This window comes from Nothoprocta perdicaria, unplaced genomic scaffold (genome assembly GCF_003342845.1).
Source record: "Nothoprocta perdicaria isolate Ctin4 unplaced genomic scaffold, notPer1 scaffold_71, whole genome shotgun sequence".
In the NCBI taxonomy this organism is placed as follows: domain Eukaryota; kingdom Metazoa; phylum Chordata; class Aves; order Tinamiformes; family Tinamidae; genus Nothoprocta; species Nothoprocta perdicaria.
In genome coordinates this window covers 1,265,442-1,288,239 of record NW_020455988.1, presented here as the reverse complement: position 1 = coordinate 1,288,239, position 22,798 = coordinate 1,265,442, and the positions used below count along the sequence as shown (strand labels likewise).

Genomic DNA, 22,798 nt, shown 5'->3' with positions numbered 1-22,798 from the left:
GTAGTCATCACTGACTTTGTAAATGCACAGTTGAGCTCAATTTTCCAATGACACCATGAACAAATAAGGAGTATAATGAGTAAGTGCAAATAAGCAAATTGAATCAGCTGTACTTTGTGACTTAGAGTCATATATAATGAAGGATCGCTTTTGGATGAGGTGATTAGCGTTTACTCACCAGTACAGAGATTATTGTATCTGCTTTTATAGGTGGGAGTAAGTACAGAAGTAAAGATGTAAAACCACTTGCTGAGCCATGTTACTAATCAATAGCTRAGCTGATGCTAGGGAAACCTTTTCTAAGCTTTCATGCTATTGCAAGACTTTACTCTTGTCTGTTGTTAAAGACTTGTCAGCAACCTTTAGTGAGCTACATTGAAACACTTTTCTTTCTTCTCCTGCTTCTTTTCATATTTTTTTTCTCATTCCATATGAGAATGCATGTATAGTACCATATTGYGTGCCTGTTTTCTTTTTGGTGAGAAGGAAAGCAGCCTTTATACTAACCAGGCCTTTGAGTCTCCTACACCCTCTCCTTATGACTTTAAACCACCAAAACCTATCAGAACTCAGTGTTGTGGATTTTTTTGTTGGTACATTTAGCKTTTCTTGCTCTGTAAGTAATGCAGACCTGCTTTTTCTTTAATACTTCTGTTTGGGGTATTCCTGGAGTAATGGTGTAATGGTGCAGGGGCTTTTTTTCTACCCGAGATGTGGACATGAAGTATACTGTGTCTCCGAGATAGGTCAGTGAGGTTGGATTGACATGGGAACTTTTGGTTTGGTTTCTTCTCCCCAGAACAGTGCCTTCTCGCACAGCTTTTCAGGTCTGTGCAGGTTCAATCCTGCTTGCTTTTCAAGTAGTGGAATAATTGGCAGTAGGTGCAGACTCTCACAATGCTCTTTCATGAGTGTTTGGAGCAAGCCCTTTTTTTCCCCCTTGTTGTAGCCAGTCAATTTACTTCAGAAGTCTTAAACATACAATATACAAACAAATGAAAAGTTGGTAAACTGGGAGAATGCAATAGAAATAGTTAGATTCAGCTTTTGATATGATTGTGAACTAAAACTGGCTAGTGAAGATAAAAATTACTTCAGAGTGTGATGTTCCGGGATACAGTAAGTAATATTTTTCCCCTCATTCCCCTCTCTATTCCTTTCTCTTGCTTTTTTTTTTTTTTTTTTTTTTTTTTTTTTTTTTTTTTTTTTTTTTTTTGTGTTGTGCAGGCTTAAGCCCCCTCCACGAGTCTGTTCATTAGCCTTGCAGGAAACTGATGGCCTCTCTTGTTTAAAGTAAATAGGTGATTTAGCTGTTCTAAGTAATGTCACCCAGTTAGCAAATCCAGGAAGTAGGGAGCTCCCTAACTTGGGATGCACAGTCAGGGCACAAAACACTATCAAATTGGAGCAATTGCTGTTTTCAGTGTGTGGGGAAACAAGACACAGAAAGTACAGAGGTGACACAGAGGTCTGTTGTGGTTATAAAGCTGCCATGTTCCCCTCCCCAAAATTTAGGTTTTTTTTTAATGGTTTTGGGACATACGTTTGTAAGTTAAAGATTAATGACCTTGCACAGCAGTCAGTGCCGTACTCTAGTTTGGCAGGTTGTGTTCCTTTGAGCTTAACTCTCCTTTGAGCTTAACTCTCCAACATTTGCTAGCAGAGCCTATGTGCTGCTTGTTTTGCACACCTTGGATGAGGTATAATGTAAGTAGCCAATAGTCCAAGCAAGGAATGAGCCTTTGGATGTGCACCATGGTAGGAAGCAGTGTAGCACTTGGGAAAAGCAGGTGTTCTCCAGAAGAAAAGGAATGAAATGGGTTAGATGGCTCTCTCTGTAATATGCACTTATGCTTTAAAGACTCAGTTTAGTGCAGTTTAAAGTGCCACCGCAACCTGCCTTTCGTATGCTTGTGACAGGTTAGTCTTTCAGTGGATTGTGTAGGCTGAAGAAAATCCCCCTTCTCTTCCAAATTAGCTCTTCATGTAGTTTTGTTCTGAAAGTTATATCCTGCTGCCCTTTCTAGTTAAGAGTTATCAGGATTCCAGTCCATTTCATAGTGTGACCACAAAAGAAACAGAACTGTAGCGGCTGAGGCAATGTCTAGCTTGGAGGGTAAGAGTTGCTTGCGTAGCATAGCCTATGCCTGCTGTGGCATTGAGGGCACTAGAATAAAGTGGTTTCTTTTCTTTTTTTTTTTTTTTTTTTTTTTTTTTTTTTTTTTTGAATAAAAATGCATTTGTGGAGAACTTCTTAATTACAAGTAAGAGGTTTATTTGAGGGAATTAGTAAAAATCATGAAATAGAAAATAAGCTAGCCTGACAGTGTTGGAAGAAGTTACACCGTTACACATTAACATTACTATGGCAAGTGGTGAACAATACAAAGCTTGGTAAGGTGCTCAATTTTCAGTCATATCAATAGAGTCTGGAGCAGCAATTACAAAAGAGCAGAACTTGGGATAGGAAAATTAAGCAGGAGATATATTTTTATCTTTTCCTTGAAGTACATACCATTTGTAAAATCCGTAGTCCATTTCTTAGAGTGAGGACATGCGTTTAAAAAAGCAGGGCTTGACTGTTCTCATTGAAATTTAGCACTAACAAGGCTGCAAGGAAGTTGAAGGTATCTGCAGCACAGCTAGATTGAGGCTGCAAAGCAGTTTCATGCCTATGCTATTTGGTGGTCCCCTCATAAAAGTAGTCTATCAAAATTAGTATAGCCAATTATATATCAGGATCCCGTGCAACCAGGAGGTGACTCTTCATCTGCAATGATGAAAAGTAGCAGCGCTGTTGGGAAAGGTTGAGGCAGTAGTTCCTTTGACTTTCAAAACATCTGAAAGCCAGAGGAGTGTGAGTCAGGCTGTCCCTGGGAACCTCATTTTTGAGAGACCTGCAGACAAAAATCAACCAGTGTATCTGAAATTATGTGTACCCTGCCTGCATATTTTGTGAACTGAGAAGGTTCAATATATAAACTTTCAAAAAGATTCATAAAATCTTACTCTGTATAAATAGTCATGTATAAAAGTTGCTTTATCCATAGAAAATTATGATCCAAATTCTTCATTTCCTCTGAACAGGAAGTGAGGGTGCCTTGCATAAACATTGTGTCTCTCTGCACTCTGTGGTAGATCTTGGTGGAGCATCATTGCCATTAACAAAGCTACACCAATCTACATCAGCTGGGAATAMGGTCCATAGGACCTGAAGCCACACTGGAAGATAAAAATGATTTCCCTCTCAAGCACTGTTTTGTGAATTGAGCCATTAAAACATGGGAGATAATTAACATCTCAATATTACATATTGAAATTTAAAACATTCTAAAAACAGCATGTTAAGCATAATAGGTTAATAGGTGCTTGCATGGTAATTAAGCTGTGGTTCAGGTTCTGTGTAACATTGGTAAATCCACAGATTTCACTGAGTGTTTTGTGCCTATGTCAAACCTTTAGTCAGCACCGAGGAACTGAAATTAGGTATCACATGTCAGTTCTGTCACATCTGTGTTTGTGGTGCAGTTTTCATGTGTCTGAAAAATGCATTTTAAATTCCTAATGAACCTAGTAGGAATGTAAACTGTTTAAGAAAAGTAGGACCAGGCTTCAGACAGATTATAGGACTCAGACTATTGCACTCGTTGTCTCAATAGCAAACAGGAAGCAATTTTAAACTGCAGATGGAAGTTTCTCATCTTCATGTTTGTATTCTTTTACTTGGCACTGAGTGTTTATCAGAGTAAAAACCATTTTCTTGTCTGCAGGCAGCTCCATTGATATGGCCAATGCTTTCATTAACAGACTGCATTTGGGAATTTCCTTCATTTACCTGAAACACAAATGAAATGTCAATGAAGGTACACGAAACGTCAGTGAAGGAACATTTCTTTCAATAGGTTGCTATTAAACTTAGTTCTGTCTTACACCTTCTTATAATGGTTGGACTTCAGTGGGACTGAACTAAGCATGTACAGCTCTGTGTAAGAGGAGTTTTGCACCCCAAATMTAATATTATTTAGAGAGCCAATAATCCACAGGATCTCTGCCTCAATTATTCCATCCACAGGCAGTTGAGCTATTGCAGTTTTTTGCCATTCATGGCATCCCTGGAAAACTTTCCAAACACCAGCTCAGCAAGCATTTGGAAAACCCAAGCTGTGATGCATATTTTTAGGAGTGAGAAATTACATAAGATTTATCCAAACATGATGCTGCAACCTAAGAAGTCCTGGCTTGGATGCATGGCAGCCAGTCACAGTTACAGACCTACAGTGGAAACAAACCCCTTGGAAGAGCCTGCAAGCTTGGGGGCCTTCCAGGCTGTGGACTTACGTGGAGAGCCAAGCATGCCTCAGTAGCGCTTCATACCCAGAACTGGTATCATTGTGGCCTGCTTAGCTCGCAAGCGTGTGTAGTCTCATGACTGGGTTTCTCTTGCTTGCCATTGACCTGGGGCCATGGGCTTGTCTATAAAATGTTTCCTGTTTTACGTCTCTGTTGCTCAGCTCTTTTTAGATTTGCCCCAGTAACACAATTCCCTTGCATTGCTTTTAAGAGATCACATTATAATCTTGGTTTCMATGCATAGAACTGCTCACACCACCAAAAATGAAGACATGTTCTACTAAAGCCACTCATACTTGCATTCCCCATCATGTATTTGATTAAGAATCTGAAAAAAACTCAAGACATACTTTTCTTCTGTTCTGTGCATTTGTAGATGCGTCATTTGCTGTCTTCATTCCAGTTGCCGCTTCCAATTCTTTAAAAAAAAAAAAAAAAATCAGGAAAAGTGTAAAGTCTGCTTAATAGCTGTCTGGGGTTCAAAAATAGCTAATAAACTATTTTCYTATACATTTATTACAGAATAGAATAATTCAGGAAAATGAATACTTCCTAAAATGTTATTTTGGGAAAGTGTGATTGATACCAGGATTTTGTAGCTTTTGAATATTTTGGGAAGAGAGTGAAATCAACAAGCTTAGCTGTGGTACAGGGGTTCAGATGCTTTGGAAAGCATATATACCTGTAAGAAGTACATCAATTTTGTCTACTACGTGTTTTGCATCTTCCATAGTGAAACACATCGGTGGTTTAAATTTTAGTACATTTCTGTGGGGTCCATCTGCACTAAGAAGGATTTGCTGTTCTTTCAGCCTGTGGAAAAAGTAAACAGTTGTGTAAAACACAGGCACAAAATTATGTTGTGTTCTGCCAGACACTTCAGGCCAGTTAAAAATCAATCTTTTTTGCTTTTTCTAATACTTTGCTATCAAAAGTTACACAGATATAGACTGAAGTTAATGAGTAACTGCTATGAAAGTCTTAAAAAATTACTTGTAAATAAGATGAAGGGCTTCAGCTGTGGCTGGTGTTCTTTTTTGCCGATCCTTCACCAGATCTACTCCAACAAACAATCCAACACCCCTACAGTACAGAAGGGGAGAAATTTAAAATCCACTGTCAGCAATCCAAGCTTTCTGCTACAAATACAGATATAACAACTGCATTTCCATTCTGGGGGCCTAAAAAGGAAAGGAGTGAGAAAGAGACTAGACTATCTGTTTTGTCTTTTGCGCTGTGCATTTGTAGGTGCATCATTTCCTCTCTTCACTTCAGTTGCCACTTCCATTCTGGCAATAACCACTTAAGATGTTCAAGTGGGATAACAGATATTTCTGGATAAATAAATCTAGATGACTCACTAAGGTTACTTGGACACTTAAGAATGACAGCTTTTCTTTGCTTCTTATCCTGACAACATTAAGCTATGATGCTGTGGAAAGCAGATGATCAAAAACAATTTTAAAAAGGAAAAGCAAATACAAAACAAAACCACAAGAACCTAACATTTATGGCGTTGCTAATTATCTGTCATGGTGACTGTCTTTTAGTTGATGGGGAAACTTATCCAGAACAAGTCATAGCTGTCATCCTGGTACTAACCTGAGATGAGAAAAACCCACACCCACAGTATGTCCAAATGAAATGGACCAGGGATTTGAACTAGTTAGTTACATCCTAACTAACTAGATGAATGGAAACTTTTACTAGAAAATTAGTTTTCTTATGGTAGGAGTTTTGAGCAGTCCAGTTTCAAGAAGACAGTATGATTGTGACATGATTGTTCTGTGCCCCCCAAACTCTTTTTTTCTATCACAGTGTTGTTCTCCTTGAAACAGTGAGAACATAGAGGCACATACCTGATATCTCCCACTAAGGGATGCTTCTGTTTCTGTTCAGTCAGCAGTTCTAGGAGGTAATTTCCTACACGAGTAGCATTTCCTTGGAGATCTTCTTTTTCTATTATTTCTAATACAGCTAAACCAATAGCACAAGACACTGGATTGCCTCCAAACTGATCGTGAAGAGAAATAGGAAAACAAAACACAGAACCCATCAGAAACACTCATCTGTGACTGTCCTTGTAGTTTTCCCTCACTCTCTGCAGCTTGGCATGAGTGGGGAAAGCTCAAAGGGATGATTTTGTGGTGAGCAGCTCATGAGGGAAGGATGGGTGCAGCCCAGTTCCCTTTGCTTTTTGAAGTGCTTTCTTCATTTCATCTGTGGGCAGAGTGCTCATGTGAACAGTAATTGGTGAAGTGATGCAAATAGGTCCGTAACTGAAAACGGGGAATTCATGGTAGCTGGTAGGAAGACTCAGTTCCAGTTGGTAAAAGAGGACTCAATAAACAAGAACAGAATTGCTGCTTTATAGTAGGCATGCAGCTCAGATGCTTCCTGGCACAAGACAGGGTCACTGTCTTGTGAGGTGCCACCTGCACCATGAGGCCCACCAGGATTAGAATTAAATACACTAGAACTAGGCCCACTGGAATTAAATACAAGTGTTGCCAGACTGTTCTTATCTCTAACCCTATGAACTGAACAACTTGTACAGCCATTAAATGTAGATCAGAGTAAAAAGAAGAGAGAAACCTTAATCTAGAAACTTACTGTATTAAAATACTCCAATCCCGAGGCACCAAAAGCTTCTGCGATTTCCTTTGTTGTGACTACACAAGACATAGGGTGGCCATTGCCAATGGGTTTTCCCATGGTAACAATGTCAGGCACAAAGTCTTCACCTTGCAGTTGAAAAGCCCAAAAATGTTTCCCAACTCTTCCAAAGCCAACTTGGACCTCATCAGTTATGAATACGCCACCAGCTGCATGCACATATCTGAAAACAAACAGAATAGTTCAAAAGAGTAACTGCATACCTGGTCTCAAGTAGCTAGTGTAGAACGAGGGAATTTATATTACAGAAAGTCTCAGATACAAGACCAGCTTAGGGAAAAAAGGAAAGATCTTGTTTCCTGAAACATAACCTCAGTGCTGAACTTCCATACTGTAATCCTGACAACTGTGTTCAGAAGTTATTCATGGGGCCAAAGCCCCAGGCATGCATCCTATCAGTCAGTTTTAAAAGAGTATTTATTTTTTTAAGAGTATTTTTTTCCCTTTGCTGCTGGGAAAGGGGATGCTCTCAASGATATTCTGAGCTCTGGGTCACAAGTGGAGGGACTACAGATTTCCTTTGCTATAGTACTTGAGACTTTTACTGTTCTGGCTCTTACTCTGGTCTGAATGAACCTACTGTTAATTCTAAAGATACAAATATCCACATCTGTTTTTTATGACTGTATTTAAAATGACTCCATTTCAAGCCAAAGTTTTGCTTTTATGTGACAATGTGGAGATGGAATGATCCAGTTGTGATTGGAAACTTAACAAGCATAGCTATAAATTTCAATGAAAATACATTTAGTTCATAAAATTTAAGAAAAAAAATCTGATATTTTGATGCAAAATAGAGGAACTATAATGGTACTGCAGGGCTACCTCTCTCATGGTTCAACTTCATCTTCCATCAAATTTATGCCCGAGGATTAAAGATAGAAAAGGAAAGATAATTATCCAGCTAAAATAATTTTATTTTCACTCAGCTGATTTTCCATAAAAATTAGAAGTGGAATCTTACTCTTCAAAAGTAGAAAGAAGTCACAGATAACTAAGAATAAGAGTGGGAGATAGCTGAAGTGACTAGATAAGCCTGCAGTGAAAATTGTTTCTTTGGTTAATTTTCCAGTTATGCCCATTTTGAAGTGCTGTACGTACTGTGCCACTTTCTGGAAGTAGCCCACCGGTGGAATTACTTGGCCTCCACAGCTCTGCATGGATTCAGCTATGAAGGCAGCAATCTACAAAAAACAAATTCAGGTAAGAGCTGTGTTTGTTTATTTGGCCTTTACACAAAATTTTAACTGTCTAGGAATAAATGTTTAAAGTGTGTCTTAATTTACTCACACATGGGTTGGACAGTTTAAGAATAGCTATAGCTAGAGAATTTATTTGTCTTTTAATCTAGGGTGCCCAAATTTGCAGTAGCCAGGGCCACTTTTGCAGCCTAAAAGGAATTTAGGAACCTTAGTTACATCCTGTTCCTACAGCTGTTGATGCTGAAGATGCTTACTGGTATCAGTGAATATTGCATCAGGCTCCTAGCATCTCTGTAAATTTATGAACAAATTTGAATTTACAAGAAGCATGTAATGGTATTTGCCATTTTCCCCAAGAGGTGAATAAAACTTGCTTAATGTCAAGGCTTTCTGGTAATAGGTGTATGTGGTGGTCAGCTTTATAGTCAGTCTACAATGGCAGGAAGAGATGGTCAGAACCTGGACTGGAAGATGACCTGAGGCTATGCTTTGGGCACCCCTGCCTAATGCAGACAACCAAACCAGTACGCTGTCAACATGAGGCACTTGACAAAAGAGAAGAAAATTCTACAGGTGAAATAATTCCAGTTGCTAGGAATGAAAAAGACAGTTATTTCAAGTCAGGAAGGGCAAGAGAAGCGGATCAAATACTGGAACAGAACAGTTTGGCTTCTTTTAAACATGTCTATGCAGCAGAGATACGATATTACCCCAAATTGTCAGCATAAGTCTGCTATTTAAGTGATTGCATCCCACACCACTTGTGAACCCCTCCCTGTGCATCAACAGGTCTCTCTGGGCTGGCGCAGTCTTCCTGGAAACAAGGCCGAGCAGTAATGTGTAAAGAACCGTACACTATATTTGAAGAGGCATGCTATGGCCAAAGAGTACGAAGCTTCCCATAGCAGGTGAGGCTTAGCCTTTGGCACAGCTTGTCCTGCCACAGGTATATGTCACCAAAACCTAAGAAATATGTGAAAGAAAGGAAACAAAGGAAGAAAAAAGACAAAACTATCCGTTAGTAGAGAACAAAAAAAAAGCTGAAGAATTTAAAAGAAGAGTGTTATAAGTCCATTGAACTAGAAGGGAACATGTTGTTCCAGTATCCATTGAAGTCTTCTCTGACTTCAGTGGGCTTTGAAAAAAGCCCTTCAGGTCTCAAAATGCTAGTGTCATCCTACCAAACATTAACACACATCTTAAGTAAAGGTGTCCAGAGAGTATCTCTTTTTTATCAAGATTATCTTGCATATGGTTGAAAGGTATGTATCCTTTCTAGCTGAATCTAAAGATGTCTTAAGCAAATAGAATGAGAAACCTAGTATTAAGATTTTATCTAGCTAGCGTATTTTTCAATATGCTGAGTCATTTTACATATATATATATATATATATCTCCTTGCTAAAACTTTTGTTGTAGTTTCATAGCTAACTTCAAAGCTTGCCTATGCTATAAAATATTTATAATCTCCTGATTCAAAACCTAAAATAGGGAAGTAAGCTGATTTTGGTTTCATACACTAATTTATAACTGTATTATCAATTCTATCTTACCATTTTCATTGATGCCTAGAAAAATTATGGTAAGAGCATGAGGTTAAGAAAAAGACACATTTTGAATATAGAGTCCCTCAGAAAAATGAAAGATAAGAGAAAGCAATGGAAAGTAAGCATAGAGAAACATATCCTTTATCTACTGTTTCATGCCCCTCGTACCCTAAATAGATTGTTTCAGCATTTTTAGAGGACAAAACATGTACCTTGCGCCCATTCTTCTGTGCTTGTTCAATAATCTTTTTCACCTCTTCAGCATAAGCACTTGCTGGATCTGGGTGATCTTCCCTATATTTTCCTCTGTAGATATCTGGAGAGGGAGCCTGAAAAAAAACAAAATTTCTAAAAGCAAGCCTTTGTTTCTGCAAACATTTACTTTCTGGTTTTGGCTTTGTTTTGTTTCTTTTGTTTTATACATATATATTCCTCTATGGTTTTGGAGCAGGACATAGTTCTATGTTTTCACACAAATACATATTAGAGTTAGCACGTTCTCAGTTTTTACAGCGAACTGCACAAAGTATTTATAGGATCTTAAACTTGAACCCTGTAGTGTGTTCACACACCCTGTGGCGTCTTCAACATTACAGGCCACAGGCAGTGAAAGAGCCGTCTGGCTCAAATAACCTTTTCAAACCCTCCCTCCTTTCCCTCAGCCTGTAATAGCAGCGCTCATCTGTGAYCTTATGTTTGATTCTTGCAGAAAGATCCCTTTCTGCAACTGGTAAATGGTGTTAGGAGAGGTTCAGGAGCTAAAGAAGAGGAAAGAATACAAAAAGGGGTTACTCTGGACGTGTGCAGAAATCTAGAAGGGAAAGGATTGTGTATAACTCTTTTGTTTCTGTAAGATTAGGCTGATGAATTGGATATCCATAACCTCTGTACCCAGGGGTCTCTGTGTATATGTGAGCTCTGTTTTTACCATCATTGACAGCAAAAGATATTGTCTATTTTTTTTAAACTGAGCAACTGTACAGTGCAATGACTTGGGAATCATGTATCACTAGCCAGGAATTAAGCCTCATAGCTAAAGAAATCTCTTGTAGAAATCCAAAAGCAAACAATTTTGCTGTATTTAATCCACTGATAATCAGAAAGGAGTATATATTTTGATAAAAGCCAAACTGAATAAAAGTACATTCACATTAGAAGTTGGTAATTGTTGCATAACAAGCATAAGAATGACAAAAGGTGAAAACCCCACACTTACCACATGAACAAACTCCTTCTTGCTATCTTTTTCCAGCTGATTAAATTTATAGGGACTGATGTCAATCAGAGAGGTAACGTGGCCATGGTAAGCACTGCATGAGTATGAAATATCAAAGTCACTTTTCACTAAATTTATGGAAAAGCTAAATTTACAACTGTGTCCATAAATAATCAAACATAAGAGACTGTATTTGCAATACAGTAGCACTGCTTGTGAAGGGATGTGTTGTAGGTCATTTAGTCCAAGGAATAAACAATTTAATGCAGCCATAAGCTTGAAGCAAATGTGATCTCAATCCAAAGCAAAGGCATGTCGTCATCTTTTACAGTAACACATACATATGGGTAGAGAAAATACTTTTGCCTCCTTTTATTTACAGCTTTTAAAATCTGTCAGTGGATACAAAGAAGGGCCAGAAAGTCCACTGGCTTGGACTACAGAGTCTTGGATCYTGGGCAAGGAGATACCTATGTGTTCAAGGAGGACAAGACTTTGCAATTAGAGAAAATGACTAAGCCARCTCTCTCATCAGTTTGTTTCTGTCTGCAGTGACTGTCATTAACCCCAAGACTTGCTGTGTGAGCCAAGGAGGGCTAATGGGGATCTGRCTGATTCATCCAGAGCCATGGGCTGCTCAGAGACACATGGTCCTGCAGCTTTTCTTCCTGCCATCTGCGATCCCAGTGTGAGGAAAAGATCCAGACCTCACCAGTGTAGCCAGCATTAAGGACTGCCTCTGGAATAGAGAAGCCCAGGGACTTGCTCGAGAGCCTTCACAGCCTTCACTGTGGCTCTTGGTTCCTCCTGATTTTGGAACCTTTTGGTTTTGCCTGGGTGTTTATGTCTTGGTTGGAGGAGAGCTGAATGTTGGTGCAGCAGGTTATCAGCACTATTGCAGAACTGCAAAATCTTTCTTCTAGACCATTGTATATATATTTATTTGCACAAAAGAAACATTTCTAGCAAAGACAGCCAGAAAGCTCACTTCGAAACAGTGCAGAACCACTCAGTGCAGAGCCACGTGACTGAAGCTAACATTTGGGGTGTCTCTGGGAAATGCTCTGTAATGGGTGAGTGGCCTTGTGTGGTGATTGACAAGCTTTTTTCAGCAATCTTGAAAACTTCTGTTTGACCAGATGTGAAGTAGGAGCACTGCTTTGTGACCTGTCCTAGTAGGAAGCAGAGCACCAAAGCTTTTCTTTCCGTGGGCTGTACAGTACAAGCAGCAGGCAGCTTGTCTACCTCAAAGCCCCTTGCAAAGCCCCTTCTGAAGCAATGGCAGCAATTGCTTGTRCACCTGCATAAGCTGTGCTGGGCACTTACTGGTCAAGGGTGATGACATCTTGGTGCCCGCGGTACTGCCGAGCCAGTCGTAAAGCAAGATCATTTGCCTCAGACCTGCGTAACAACAGATGCTAGAGGACCATGCATCCATAAAAGTGTGAGCAAACTCCTTCTATAAAATTTTTATTCTAATACAGAAGAGGGATGGACTTAACCAACCAACACAGCAGACTCTATTAGTGCACAGATTAGAAGGCTGGGGTTGAGGCTGTGAAATGCTCTGTACAGAGGGAGTAAACACAGCCCTTTGTATGAACAGCAAACAAAGAGATGCTTTATTTCCTTCCCCCTGTTTACTTATTTACTGGAAATCTACCTCCTCTTGGTACAAACGAGACTGCTTCAGAGAGCAGGCAGCAGCTGAGAGAACAACACAACTGCACAACCCCAGCCTGTACCAGCAGCATTTCCTACCCTCTGCAAAGCCTGGAGTCTCAGAGCTTGTTCCGTCAGGTAGCTGTGGGCACAAACCTGCTCTCAATACTATGAACCCGATTTTAAACCTTACTCGTAGCAGGCCCGCTCTGCTCACGTTCGTACAGGTTACCTGCTTTGGCAAAGCAAGTGATTGTAGACAAGTAGTACTCCTTCCTTAGAAAGGCCTATGTCAGTTAACACATAGTATTTGTACAAATAGTACAGACACCTATTTGTAGAGTCTAATTTACTTCTTCCCCTCTTTTTTGCATAGCACACAGCAGACCAGCCTTATGTTCTTGTTCTCTTGAGTTGTGACATGACAGCTACAGAGTATCCTTTAATCAGTATGAGAAGTACTTTGGTTGCCTTCACTAAGTTCTGCTTTTCTCAGTTTAAGATTTAGACAAAGTTTTTCTGAGTGTCCATCTTAAACAGGCACAAAATGGTCATAAAGAAAAAATAGATGCTCTGACATACCCAGAATTAACAAAATAGCAAACAGAGAGTTTCTCTGGCAAGGTAGCTGTGAGACGCTGAGCATACTGAACCAGATTGTCATGCAGGAATCGAGAGTTGGTATTGAGCAGTTCCATCTGTTTTGTGGCTGCCTTTGTCACATGCGGATGACAGTGACCAACTAAAGAAGAAAATGATTAATTATTACTAGCGAGCAGTTAGTTATTGAGCTGCACAAGGMGATAGAGAGAAGTGCTGTGAACCCACAGCACTTGGAAGGAGTGTCTTATGATTCCCATTAGAAACAATGGAAACACCAGCAATAGAGCAAGCAGTCTTACAAGCTAAACTGCTTACCATGGGCAACGTTGTTGATGCAGTCTAAGTATTTTTCCCCATTCTCATCAAACATGTACTGGCCATGAGCACGCACTATCTTCAGAGGGTCCTTGGCAAAGAAAACTTTGCAGGAAGGCCTGAAAAAATGCATGGAAGAACACTGTTGTAGTTCTCTCTCTGGTTCCCTCCTGCCTTGAATGTTAAGCAGGCTTATCTTTTGCAGCTTAGGAGATGACCACCTCTGTCTGCAAAGAGCTTGTGAGTGGCTTAGAGGGTGGGCAAGCGGGGCTGCCCCTGAAGTAAGAAACATTGYCCAGCACCCCTGTAGCAACAGAAGTAGGTCTTTTGATAAGAGTGATTTCAAATCTTTATTCAGACTTTTAAATAGTTTCATGGGAGCACAATGAATGCAAGCCATTCCTTGGCCTTACATATCCGCCTATGTCTCTAGGATGTAGTTCTGTTTGTTTAAATGTCTCACGAGCATGTGTAATCAATTAATGTTCCAGGAATAGAACGAAGCTGCTAGGAATTGTTTTATGCTATAGCCAAAAATTTGTTACGTAATGGGAGGCTGTGCACTCTAGAGGTCATATTCAARAACAAAACACTGTGTTCCGGCTATATTATTATGTTGAATGATGTTTTTGAGCAGAAGGAAAGAGTTCTGAACTTTTTGTAATGTTTATATGCCTTCAGATAAACATAGGTGTTTTCAAGTAACTTAATGCTGAAATTGCAGCAATGTTGTATGGTGTATTGAGACTGTCAACTACAGAGGCTGAATGTGATTTCAAGGGAGTTGAGTGCCTTCTCTTGCAGTTTCTAGCCCTGTTGCACAGATTTTCTCTGACATCTTCGACAACTCCTCTGCTGCACTTTAGAAGAAGTGGCACACATGGTCCTCAAGGGTAGTTTCTTGACTACAGTTTTCTTGTAGGTGTCAGTCCTTTCTGTGAGAGCTTCTTGTTTYGTGCCCAGCATAGCCCGGCATTTTCATCCTTGCCAGGCAAGACTTCATTAATGTGCAGCTGGCCCCAAAAGGTAACTTAATATGCATGATTTCTGAAGCCATTGATTTTTTATGAATCTTTAGTTAGTTTTCTACATAGGCTACATATTTAAGCCAGAACTTGCAAACAAGCAGCAGTAGCTTTAACATTCTGGACTTATTTTTTGTGTGTCAACTCCTTCTGATGTAGGAATTAAAATTGCCCCTTCTGGAGGAAATAGTGTTGCAATAATGAAGGATCGAGTATATGCATAGCCATGATCGTTGTTCAGATCAAAACTGCACCTCCCTGATTTTCCTCCAATTATCTTTGTCCAAGAAATTTCCTGAGCTCCATGTAACATAGAAATGTATTTTTCAAGAGCATTCAGTTTCCTCACAAACTTACTATGCCAGTAGCATTTAGAAAAAGTATGTCCAGACACCATATTCTGTTTTCCTTCTGCTATCATCTCTGTTAGAAAAATGAAATAGCTTTTTATGTGCTGTAAGTAAGTGACTCTATTTCCCTCCCCTGATATTAGTAGTGGCCCAAAGATCTAGCTATCAGAATGGCAAACTAAAGAGCTTCCTTGTTACTTTCTTTCTCTTTCAGCCACTACCATGTGGACTTGCTGCTTAGCTGCGATGTCTCAGATTTCATACAGACACTCTCAGCTGATTTGCAGCAGAAACAGAATATACTGAGGTGGTTCAGTGCTCACGCCTTGGCTATGGAGCACGTAATTCCTGACAGCTCCCTCCTCCATCCCCTCCCAAGATGTGTTGAATCCGTCCCCACTTCAAAGGTGAGCAAGATCCCATTGCGGTCCCTGACTCGGTGGGCTAGGCACCCTGCGCATGCACTTGGGCTGCTTCTGCTTTGAAGCTTGGTGCCTGACTTATCAAATAAAATTCTGGGTTGAACCTCTATGGAAAAAAGTCATCTTCACTTTTACCCTTAGCCAAAATTTACAGTTTGTGCCATGTCGGTCCTACTGGGTTACACACACATGCACATGGTCCCCCCAGCACAGCAGCAAAGCCTCCCGGAGGCCCCTTCGGGCACCTCAGCAGCCACAGCCCGTGCCTGGCCCCCAGCCCAGCGCTTCCCGGGGCCACCCCTACCCGATGTACTTCCTCCGCAGCGCCAGGGTCTCTGCCTTGCTGTAGGGCTCCCCCATCCTGCCGTCCTGCCTGTGCTGCTCCACCAGCCGCAGTGTTTTATGCTGCAGCTAGACTCCTCCTTTCCTCCCTCCTTCCAGACTCCACCCCACATGTTTTTTTGGATTCATGCGGGCACAGCCTGCGGTTGCTGGTAAGGGGGGCTTGCCTCTACAGGCTGGAGTCATTCTGCCTTGACAGTTGTCTCATGGCGGCAGCCGCCAGCCGTGTTCCTCCGTGTGCTGCCTAAATTCTCTATTACTAACTGTACAGCAGCAAAACACAGAAGATTGCAGGGCAGTGAACGCCTTGTTGAATTTCTTACTTTGTGGGGAATGTTAGCAAGCAAAAGGTCATGAGAAAACGAAGGCAGCATTTTCTTAGGATGAGTGGCTGATTTTCATTTTGCTGTGCATCTCATTTCCAAATGTCAGGTGAAACACTTGGGGGAGCAGCTCAGCTTTCCTCCCTTCTCACCAACCTGTGCCCCCGGTGTCTCACTGGAGGCTACTCCTTGACAGCAGCAAAACCTGCGCTCTGTGTTCCTGCTACCTGCAGCGCTGTGTTTGGATCTAGCCTATAGCACCAATGTTTCTTCTTTCACAGGTCTATTCTCGCGCCTTTGCTTCTTCAGACAACGTTAATTTTGAAACTTAGCTGCTTGCATGTTCCTACATCCCTSCTTCATCAGGAATGTCAGCTCTCCGTGTTATGTAAGAGCCAGGTAAGTGCGAGCATTTGCAGCACTCCCAGCACCGTGAGCAACCAGCCTCCTTGTCCCAGCTGAAWGGCAGCTTCTCTCTCAGAGTCACAGCCAGGCAAAGGGCTTGGCACACTGGACGGGGTGACCAGCACCCTCCTTTGGGCTCACATTGGAATGCATTAGTGAGTTTCAAGAAGAGACCAGGCGTTTTTTTTTTAGATCTAACATCCAAGTCAAGCCTTAGACTTCTCAGGAATTCTGTCTGCAGCACTTCACACTTTTGCCTGGTTTTCTCATAGCTGGAAAAGCTGGTTAGTGGTGTAGTTTGAGTCAGATGCATTAGGTATTGGACCTAACTGAAGGCCCTTTGTAAAAAACTGTAAGAAAGTACTAGCACTGGGGCATTTGGGGGRCCGGGGTGGGGGGGAACAGTGAATCACTGCAGGTCTGTGAATGACCCTGAAGGCATTTAAGGACAAACGCTTTTCCTCCCGCTCTGTGCATGGCTGCCCCCTGTTGGCCGCGAGGACATCTGCRGCCCTCGCCAGGGACTGCTGGGACTATCAGTGCTGAAAGATTTCTGCAGCGTATCCTGTCCCGTGATTCTTGCCCAGGCCACAGGTGGCTGTGAAAGATGTGTTAGCTGCAGKGCTCTCACTCCTTTGACAGGCAGCACAAACGTATATCGGCAGCCGGCACTGCTTAAAGCAGGGTTTTCYGTTCCAGGAGTTAGCACATTAAAACTTGTTCAGTTACGCATGCAATTGCTTGAAGAAGCGATTCTATGAGTTCATCAGGAAAGCTCAGACTGGTGTGTGAGCTAAATAAGTCGCCACAAAGCAGCTTCTCCGTCATGGGAAGCTACTAACATGAAATTAACTTAGCCATGGAAACACACTAGCAAGCAAGGACCCTCCCCCTCCGGCACCCTTATGACTCATGATTTGTACATGTTCTTTTGGTGCCATCAGCAGGGAAAGCTTGCCAGGTTAGTGCTGATGAGGTCTCTCATCAGTCTCACTGACTGCTGAGAAAAGATTGTGGAATATCATAGTCACCTGATACACAGGCTTTCCAGGACTTCTTTTGCTTAGGTTTCTTAAATCTTTGCCTAACGTGCCCAAGTAACACCATGGAATAAGCACTAACCACTATTTCCCAGAAGCCAGAGAATTATTAGAACAGGTTTTTTTTTGTTTTTTTTTTTTTTTTTTTTTTTTTTTTTTTTTTTAATTTAGCATATCTTTTCTCCATTCTACTCTCTTTCCTTTTTGAGCATCTTAATTGCTTTTCTTTCTGTCCTTATTTGAGGGTTGGCTACCTCGTAGCCGGGTACCAGCAATGAGCAGTCTGGCTCCCAGTATGGCTGATGAAAAGAGGTAAAGGTTTCTAAGAGCTATTCAGGTTATTTAAGGAAGGTGTCTCTCCTTATTAAGGACATAGGATAACTCTTCCTTAAGGGGCTAGAGTCACTTTATATGTAATATGTATGAATATGTATATATGTCCATATTATATATGTATGAAAAATAATGTATTGCCATTGTTGCTTGAGAAGTGGACCAGTCACAGCTGGTGAATGGTAAATGTTCCGCTGTGAAGATCCTTTTCAGTGCAAAAAGGTAAGGACAGGCATCCCACACCCACCTGCTCTTTTGCAGGGGTAATCAGCTGCTCCACATTTACTATAAAAAGCTCCTCATTGAGGTTGGGCTCTTAGAGGGGTGTGTGGCTGGTGCTGAGCCTGATGGAATTGGTTTCYCGCTTCATGTTTCTGGTGAGTCCTGGGGTTCACTGGGTGGCTTTATCTGCCTGTAAGGGGCTGCGGCGCTTGGAGCACCAGATGCTTAATACTTGGCTGGTGTAGAGAAGAGCCAAGAGTGTGGTATTTCCTGAGCGGTGCCTTCTGGGACTGTTTGCACCCTGGCTGGGTTCTGAGTAACTTTTGTGGAGAATCATTTCAGTGYTGATTGTGCCAACAGTGTTTGTGTTTCCAGCTTTTTAAGTGGTGAGTTTCTACATAGACTTTTTTTTTTTTTGACAAGCTAATTATAGTGAGATTTATGTAYGTGTGTTGTTATAGTACATGCATTTTGGTTGCGAAGTTTGTCTTAGGTTTATCCCAACCCTTTTTTTTCCCACAACAATCATAATATGCTACAGAGAGGGTCTCTCTCCCAAAAGTTTGCAAAAAGTTGCTAGGCATGTTTTAGTTGCATGTGGAAGCAAGGAGCAATGCCAGGAGGAGGAGCCTATGGTTACTCGGTGTTTCTGATTAGCATGTCCCTGTAAAAGCAGTGTATTTTTCTAACACAGGCAAAAGAGAGAGGAGAAAGTGGTATTAGTGCTGCAGTCTGGAAGCTAGCAGAAGTCAACCAAATGGGGACAGTAACAGCGGGGATACAGAGCACTTTCTGCTTGTCAGAACGTGACTTACTGTTTTATTCTTTTACATACTTATTTATTTGGGTGTGGCTGTGCCAGCTGTAACATGAATGTCTTGTCAGCTGCTTGTTGTTTATTTAAAATGGTTAGTTGTGTATGGTAATGGAATCACTAGACAGCTATATGAGATGAGTACAGAAATACTGTTGTATTTTTGTGACTTCTATACCCTCATTTCAAATAGCTAAGGATTAGCTGGGCAGCTGGTAGGCATGCGAAGCTTAGAGCTGGAGGTRCATGGTAACCTTAGCTATTTAATTAATTAAAAAGGACTACTCTAAAAAAAAAAGGGGGGGGGGAATAATGTAGTAGGCATTTCATGCCCATCCCTGCATGGGCTCCAGGATGCTGCAGGAGTCTGACCCAGCTAGTTGGGTAATGGGGAACTCCTGAGGAGAGTCAAAGCAGTGTAAACACAGGTACAGAACAGTGTGAAGCCTGTACATATAGCATATTGTGTGGTTCTGAGATTTACTTTTTGAGGGCCTGTGTTATTGGGGAAAAAAAGAAAACTAAATGAGCAAGAGAAAAGGTTACTGAAGTGTCCTCTCAGGAAGAGTTTCTAGTGTAGCTCCAGTTTAGCATGCTTTAGCTAGCTGCAGCAAACAGAAGGGCAGAAAGTGACAGGGTGTGCTTAGAAAAAAAACACCCCATAAAGCAGGTTTTTGTTTGTTTCTTGACAGTCCAGTTGCAGCATTATGTAGACTCTTGCCTCTCYCTCTGCCAGAAGGACTAGAGAAGCTGAAAGAGACAAGACCAAGAATAGCTAGGGCAGCAAAAGTGAGTACTAGGGATTTCTACTCTTGCGCAGCTMGCTCAGCTCCCTCGTGTGCACAGCATGGCTCCTGTGGCGCTCGGTGGCTGTGCTCCGTGCACGGGCTATTTTGAAGTGAAAGAGGGGAGGAAAACGTGGATGTTGGCATCTGTCTGAAATATCTTGGGAACRGTTAGCTAATGCTTTGAATACATTATCACTGCTCCTAGTATTTTGATTTCCCCCAAAATGTTCTTTGCTCAGGAAGACTCAATGCAGAAATGAGTCTGTTTAAAATGGGGTGCTCGAAAATGTGCTGTTTGGTAGTAAGTATTATGCTTCATATTTTGTTTCTAATCAAAAAATTTATACAATTTCATATTCTCTAGTTTACACTCATTCTCAATACACTGTGCCTGTGTACATATATATTTCCCACAGAGTTTGTTTTAGTGTTACAGAAATGATAGACTGCTGCTTTTCAGCTCTAGGGCTTTGAATGCCAGGCTGCCTGGGGACTTGCCTTAGCAATTTTGTCCACCTGTCTATGGTGAGGKGAGGCTCTAATCGCTGGCTGTAAGAAAGCTTGCTTTTCTTCTGTGGACCTCTGCCACTTGTGTTGTGTGTTAGAAAAGATGACAGAACAGACTTGACTCTGAAGGGAAAAGGTCTATTAGGGTAGAAAGAGTGAGCTACTTCTTATTGTGTGCTGTAGGAAAAAAGGAACATGCTGCAAGTGCCCTCATTTTGTTTCATGACCCTTTCTTCAGCGGATACCAATTGGCATGTCCTGCACTAAACTTCAAGCTACAAATTAGCACAACACAACACGTGACTTTTTTTTTTCCCAGTTCAGACAGACTAGAACATTTTTTTGCACCAGCAGTGAATTTTATAACTATGCAAATCAGCATCAATACTTGGATTAATATTTTAATAATTACACACTTTTTACATTATGAAAATAAATCATAAATAATGTAAAAATAATTCTGAAGATCAACTTCTCACAAGCAAGAAACAAATACTGAAGTACAAAACTCAAAAGAAAACAAAACGGTATTAAACTGAAAACCAAGGAGAAATTTTAATAATAAAAACAAAAGCATGCTGTTTGCTGAGGTTCAATTAAAATCAGGACCAGCGGCCACAATGAATTGATAATTAATAACAAATTAAAATGGATAACTTAAAGTTTACAGTTGTTTACACTACTTGTGCCATATGTGTAGTGTTAGGACACTCTATTTTGAGGATTGACTGACCCRTGTGTTTGTTCCCCCCCGCCCAAGGCAGTGTAATTCTTGCCAATTTACTTTTCTTTGTATTTTTTTAATCTCCTCTACTGCATATAAGAGACCATTTGCAATATAAAAATAACTGCACATATAGATGAACTTAAAAAAAGTAAAAAGTACAAATAAAAATATATAATATTTTCCAAAGGAAAAATCCAGATACATACATCTTAGTAACATTTTACAAGTTGTGTGATATTTTCCCAAACATGTACAATAATATAAGAATATCCACATATATGTYAACAGTATGTAAAACATTATTCCATCAACCTAACTTTTCATAATACTTCAGAAAAAATGTGCAAGTACCAGTGGTATCTGGGAAACTTATACAATTTATTTTTAAATAGAAACAAGTAAAATGCTAACGGTCCCAGGTTAAGTTAAGGCCCCCTGTTTTCCAAACAAAATTGATTTCAAAGCAGCATTGATAACTGGATGCATTTAAAAATACAGAATGAAATAAAAACAACACTTCAAAACCTTTTTTTAAACTACAAATTCCACTTGTTTAGTGAAGTATCATTTTCAGATTCTGTCACAGAAATGATGGTGACAGGCACTTTTTGCTAAGATCATTTAGTGAGTCCTGCTACCTTGTAAAACATTTAAATAACAGAGGGTATAAGAAAATAATCATTTGCAAGTTGCAGCAACATTCAGTTTCCTGATAACAAGTAGTGGATAGAAAACAAAGCACATGCCTTAGTTGTGGTCACTGAAGTTAAATTATTATTTTCAATGTCTAAAACTACACTGTTTTTTAATTGCTGCYTTTGAAGACATCAGTACTTTTGTGTGACACTCAAGTGTGAAAATACAGGTAACATAYTGAGATTTAAAATTGTAATTTAAGATGGTCAAGCAGCAGAGGTAAGGAAATTTGAAAGGAAAGGTCCGTTCTGCATGTCTTGTAACATCTTAATCACACTGAGARTTTTTGCAGTTTTTACTGCCTCAAGTTATCCTCATTTAGGCTGAACACTAGCATTGGACAGTATTCCCCTTGTTACTGTGTAACCCCTCACTCGCTTCCTGCCCCAAGTGCTTTCCACAGGAAGGCTGTATCTCTTCCCTGGAGTTACTGCAGCCCAGCCAGGCCCCAGTCAGTGGAATGCCTCTCTGAACTCGGAAGGACCCAGGATTCAGCCTCGCCTCCTGCCCGGTGTGCAACCTTGGACAGCACCGTGCTCCCGCTGGTGCCCCACGGCGGGCTGCCCCTTCTCTTCCTGGGTGAGTAACCAAACACTAATGCGTCTGCTWTTCTGCTACTGTTGCGCTTAGGGGAGCCAGTGCTAACTCTGCACACTGCACATGAATCTTCAGGGTAATCCCTCTTTAAGCTGTATGCTTCATAGGGATGCAAATAGCCCAATCTGATCTTTTTGAAACTTGTTCATAATACTTACACRGTAGAAAAAAAGAATATAAAACAGCTGAATGAAGCGCATCACTCTGCTTTGCTACAGTTATCAGAAAGTGACATCAAAATCAGCAATAAATAAAAATATAAATCAAAAAATACATTATAGTTTCATGAATTTGTTTCATGCTTTACCTCAGGGGAAAAAAAAGTGTCCAAAGCATCCTGAAAGAAAGATTCCCTATAGCTAATCTATGAATATGAAGACAAAGACTACGTGCTTTAAACATATACCAAATAGTGCTCAATAGACTTACTGCTTCTGTTGCAGAACTTCTGCACAAATGTAAATATTACACATATAAACTGATGTTTATAAAACTTGGTATCAAAAAATACTGAAARCTCTCAAAAGAACAAAAATTAATCATATGTGAAAAAATCAGGGATATAGAAGCTGTGTAGACTAATATCACCGACACATTTCTACAACTGAAAAGACTGGTAGAGGAACTACATTTCAG

At 40.6% G+C, this 22,798-nt stretch overlaps 1 protein-coding gene across 1 annotated transcript; it reads right to left on the bottom strand.

Moving 5' to 3' along the window:
* Nucleotides 1-2,267: 2,267 nt before the first annotated feature.
* Nucleotides 2,268-15,733, bottom strand: ETNPPL (ethanolamine-phosphate phospho-lyase). Its single transcript, XM_026050906.1, has 13 exons — nt 15,673-15,733; nt 13,572-13,690; nt 13,236-13,395; nt 12,318-12,392; nt 10,992-11,085; nt 9,988-10,104; nt 8,128-8,210; nt 6,964-7,189; nt 6,210-6,364; nt 5,344-5,433; nt 5,033-5,163; nt 4,701-4,768; nt 2,268-3,835 (listed from the first exon to the last, which is right to left on the bottom strand). Exons 1-13 carry the CDS (start codon nt 15,726-15,728, stop codon nt 3,704-3,706), a joined length of 1,506 nt encoding a protein of 501 aa, XP_025906691.1. The 5' UTR covers nt 15,729-15,733; the 3' UTR covers nt 2,268-3,703.
* Between the last annotated feature and the right edge of the window lie 7,065 nt (nt 15,734-22,798).

Bases quoted from the DNA above. Each gene is read 5' to 3' on its own strand.
- ETNPPL (XM_026050906.1), bottom strand. From the start codon at position 15,728: ATGGGGGAGCCCTACAGCAAGGCAGAGACCCTGGCGCTGCGGAGGAAG. The intron at 11,086-12,317 runs GTAAGTGCCCAG...ATACTCATGCAG, and splicing joins GATGTCATCACCCTTGACCA to TGCTTACCATGGCCACGTTA. The intron at 5,434-6,209 runs GTATGTGCCTCT...TCTGTACTGTAG, and splicing joins CCCTTAGTGGGAGATATCAG to GGGTGTTGGATTGTTTGTTG.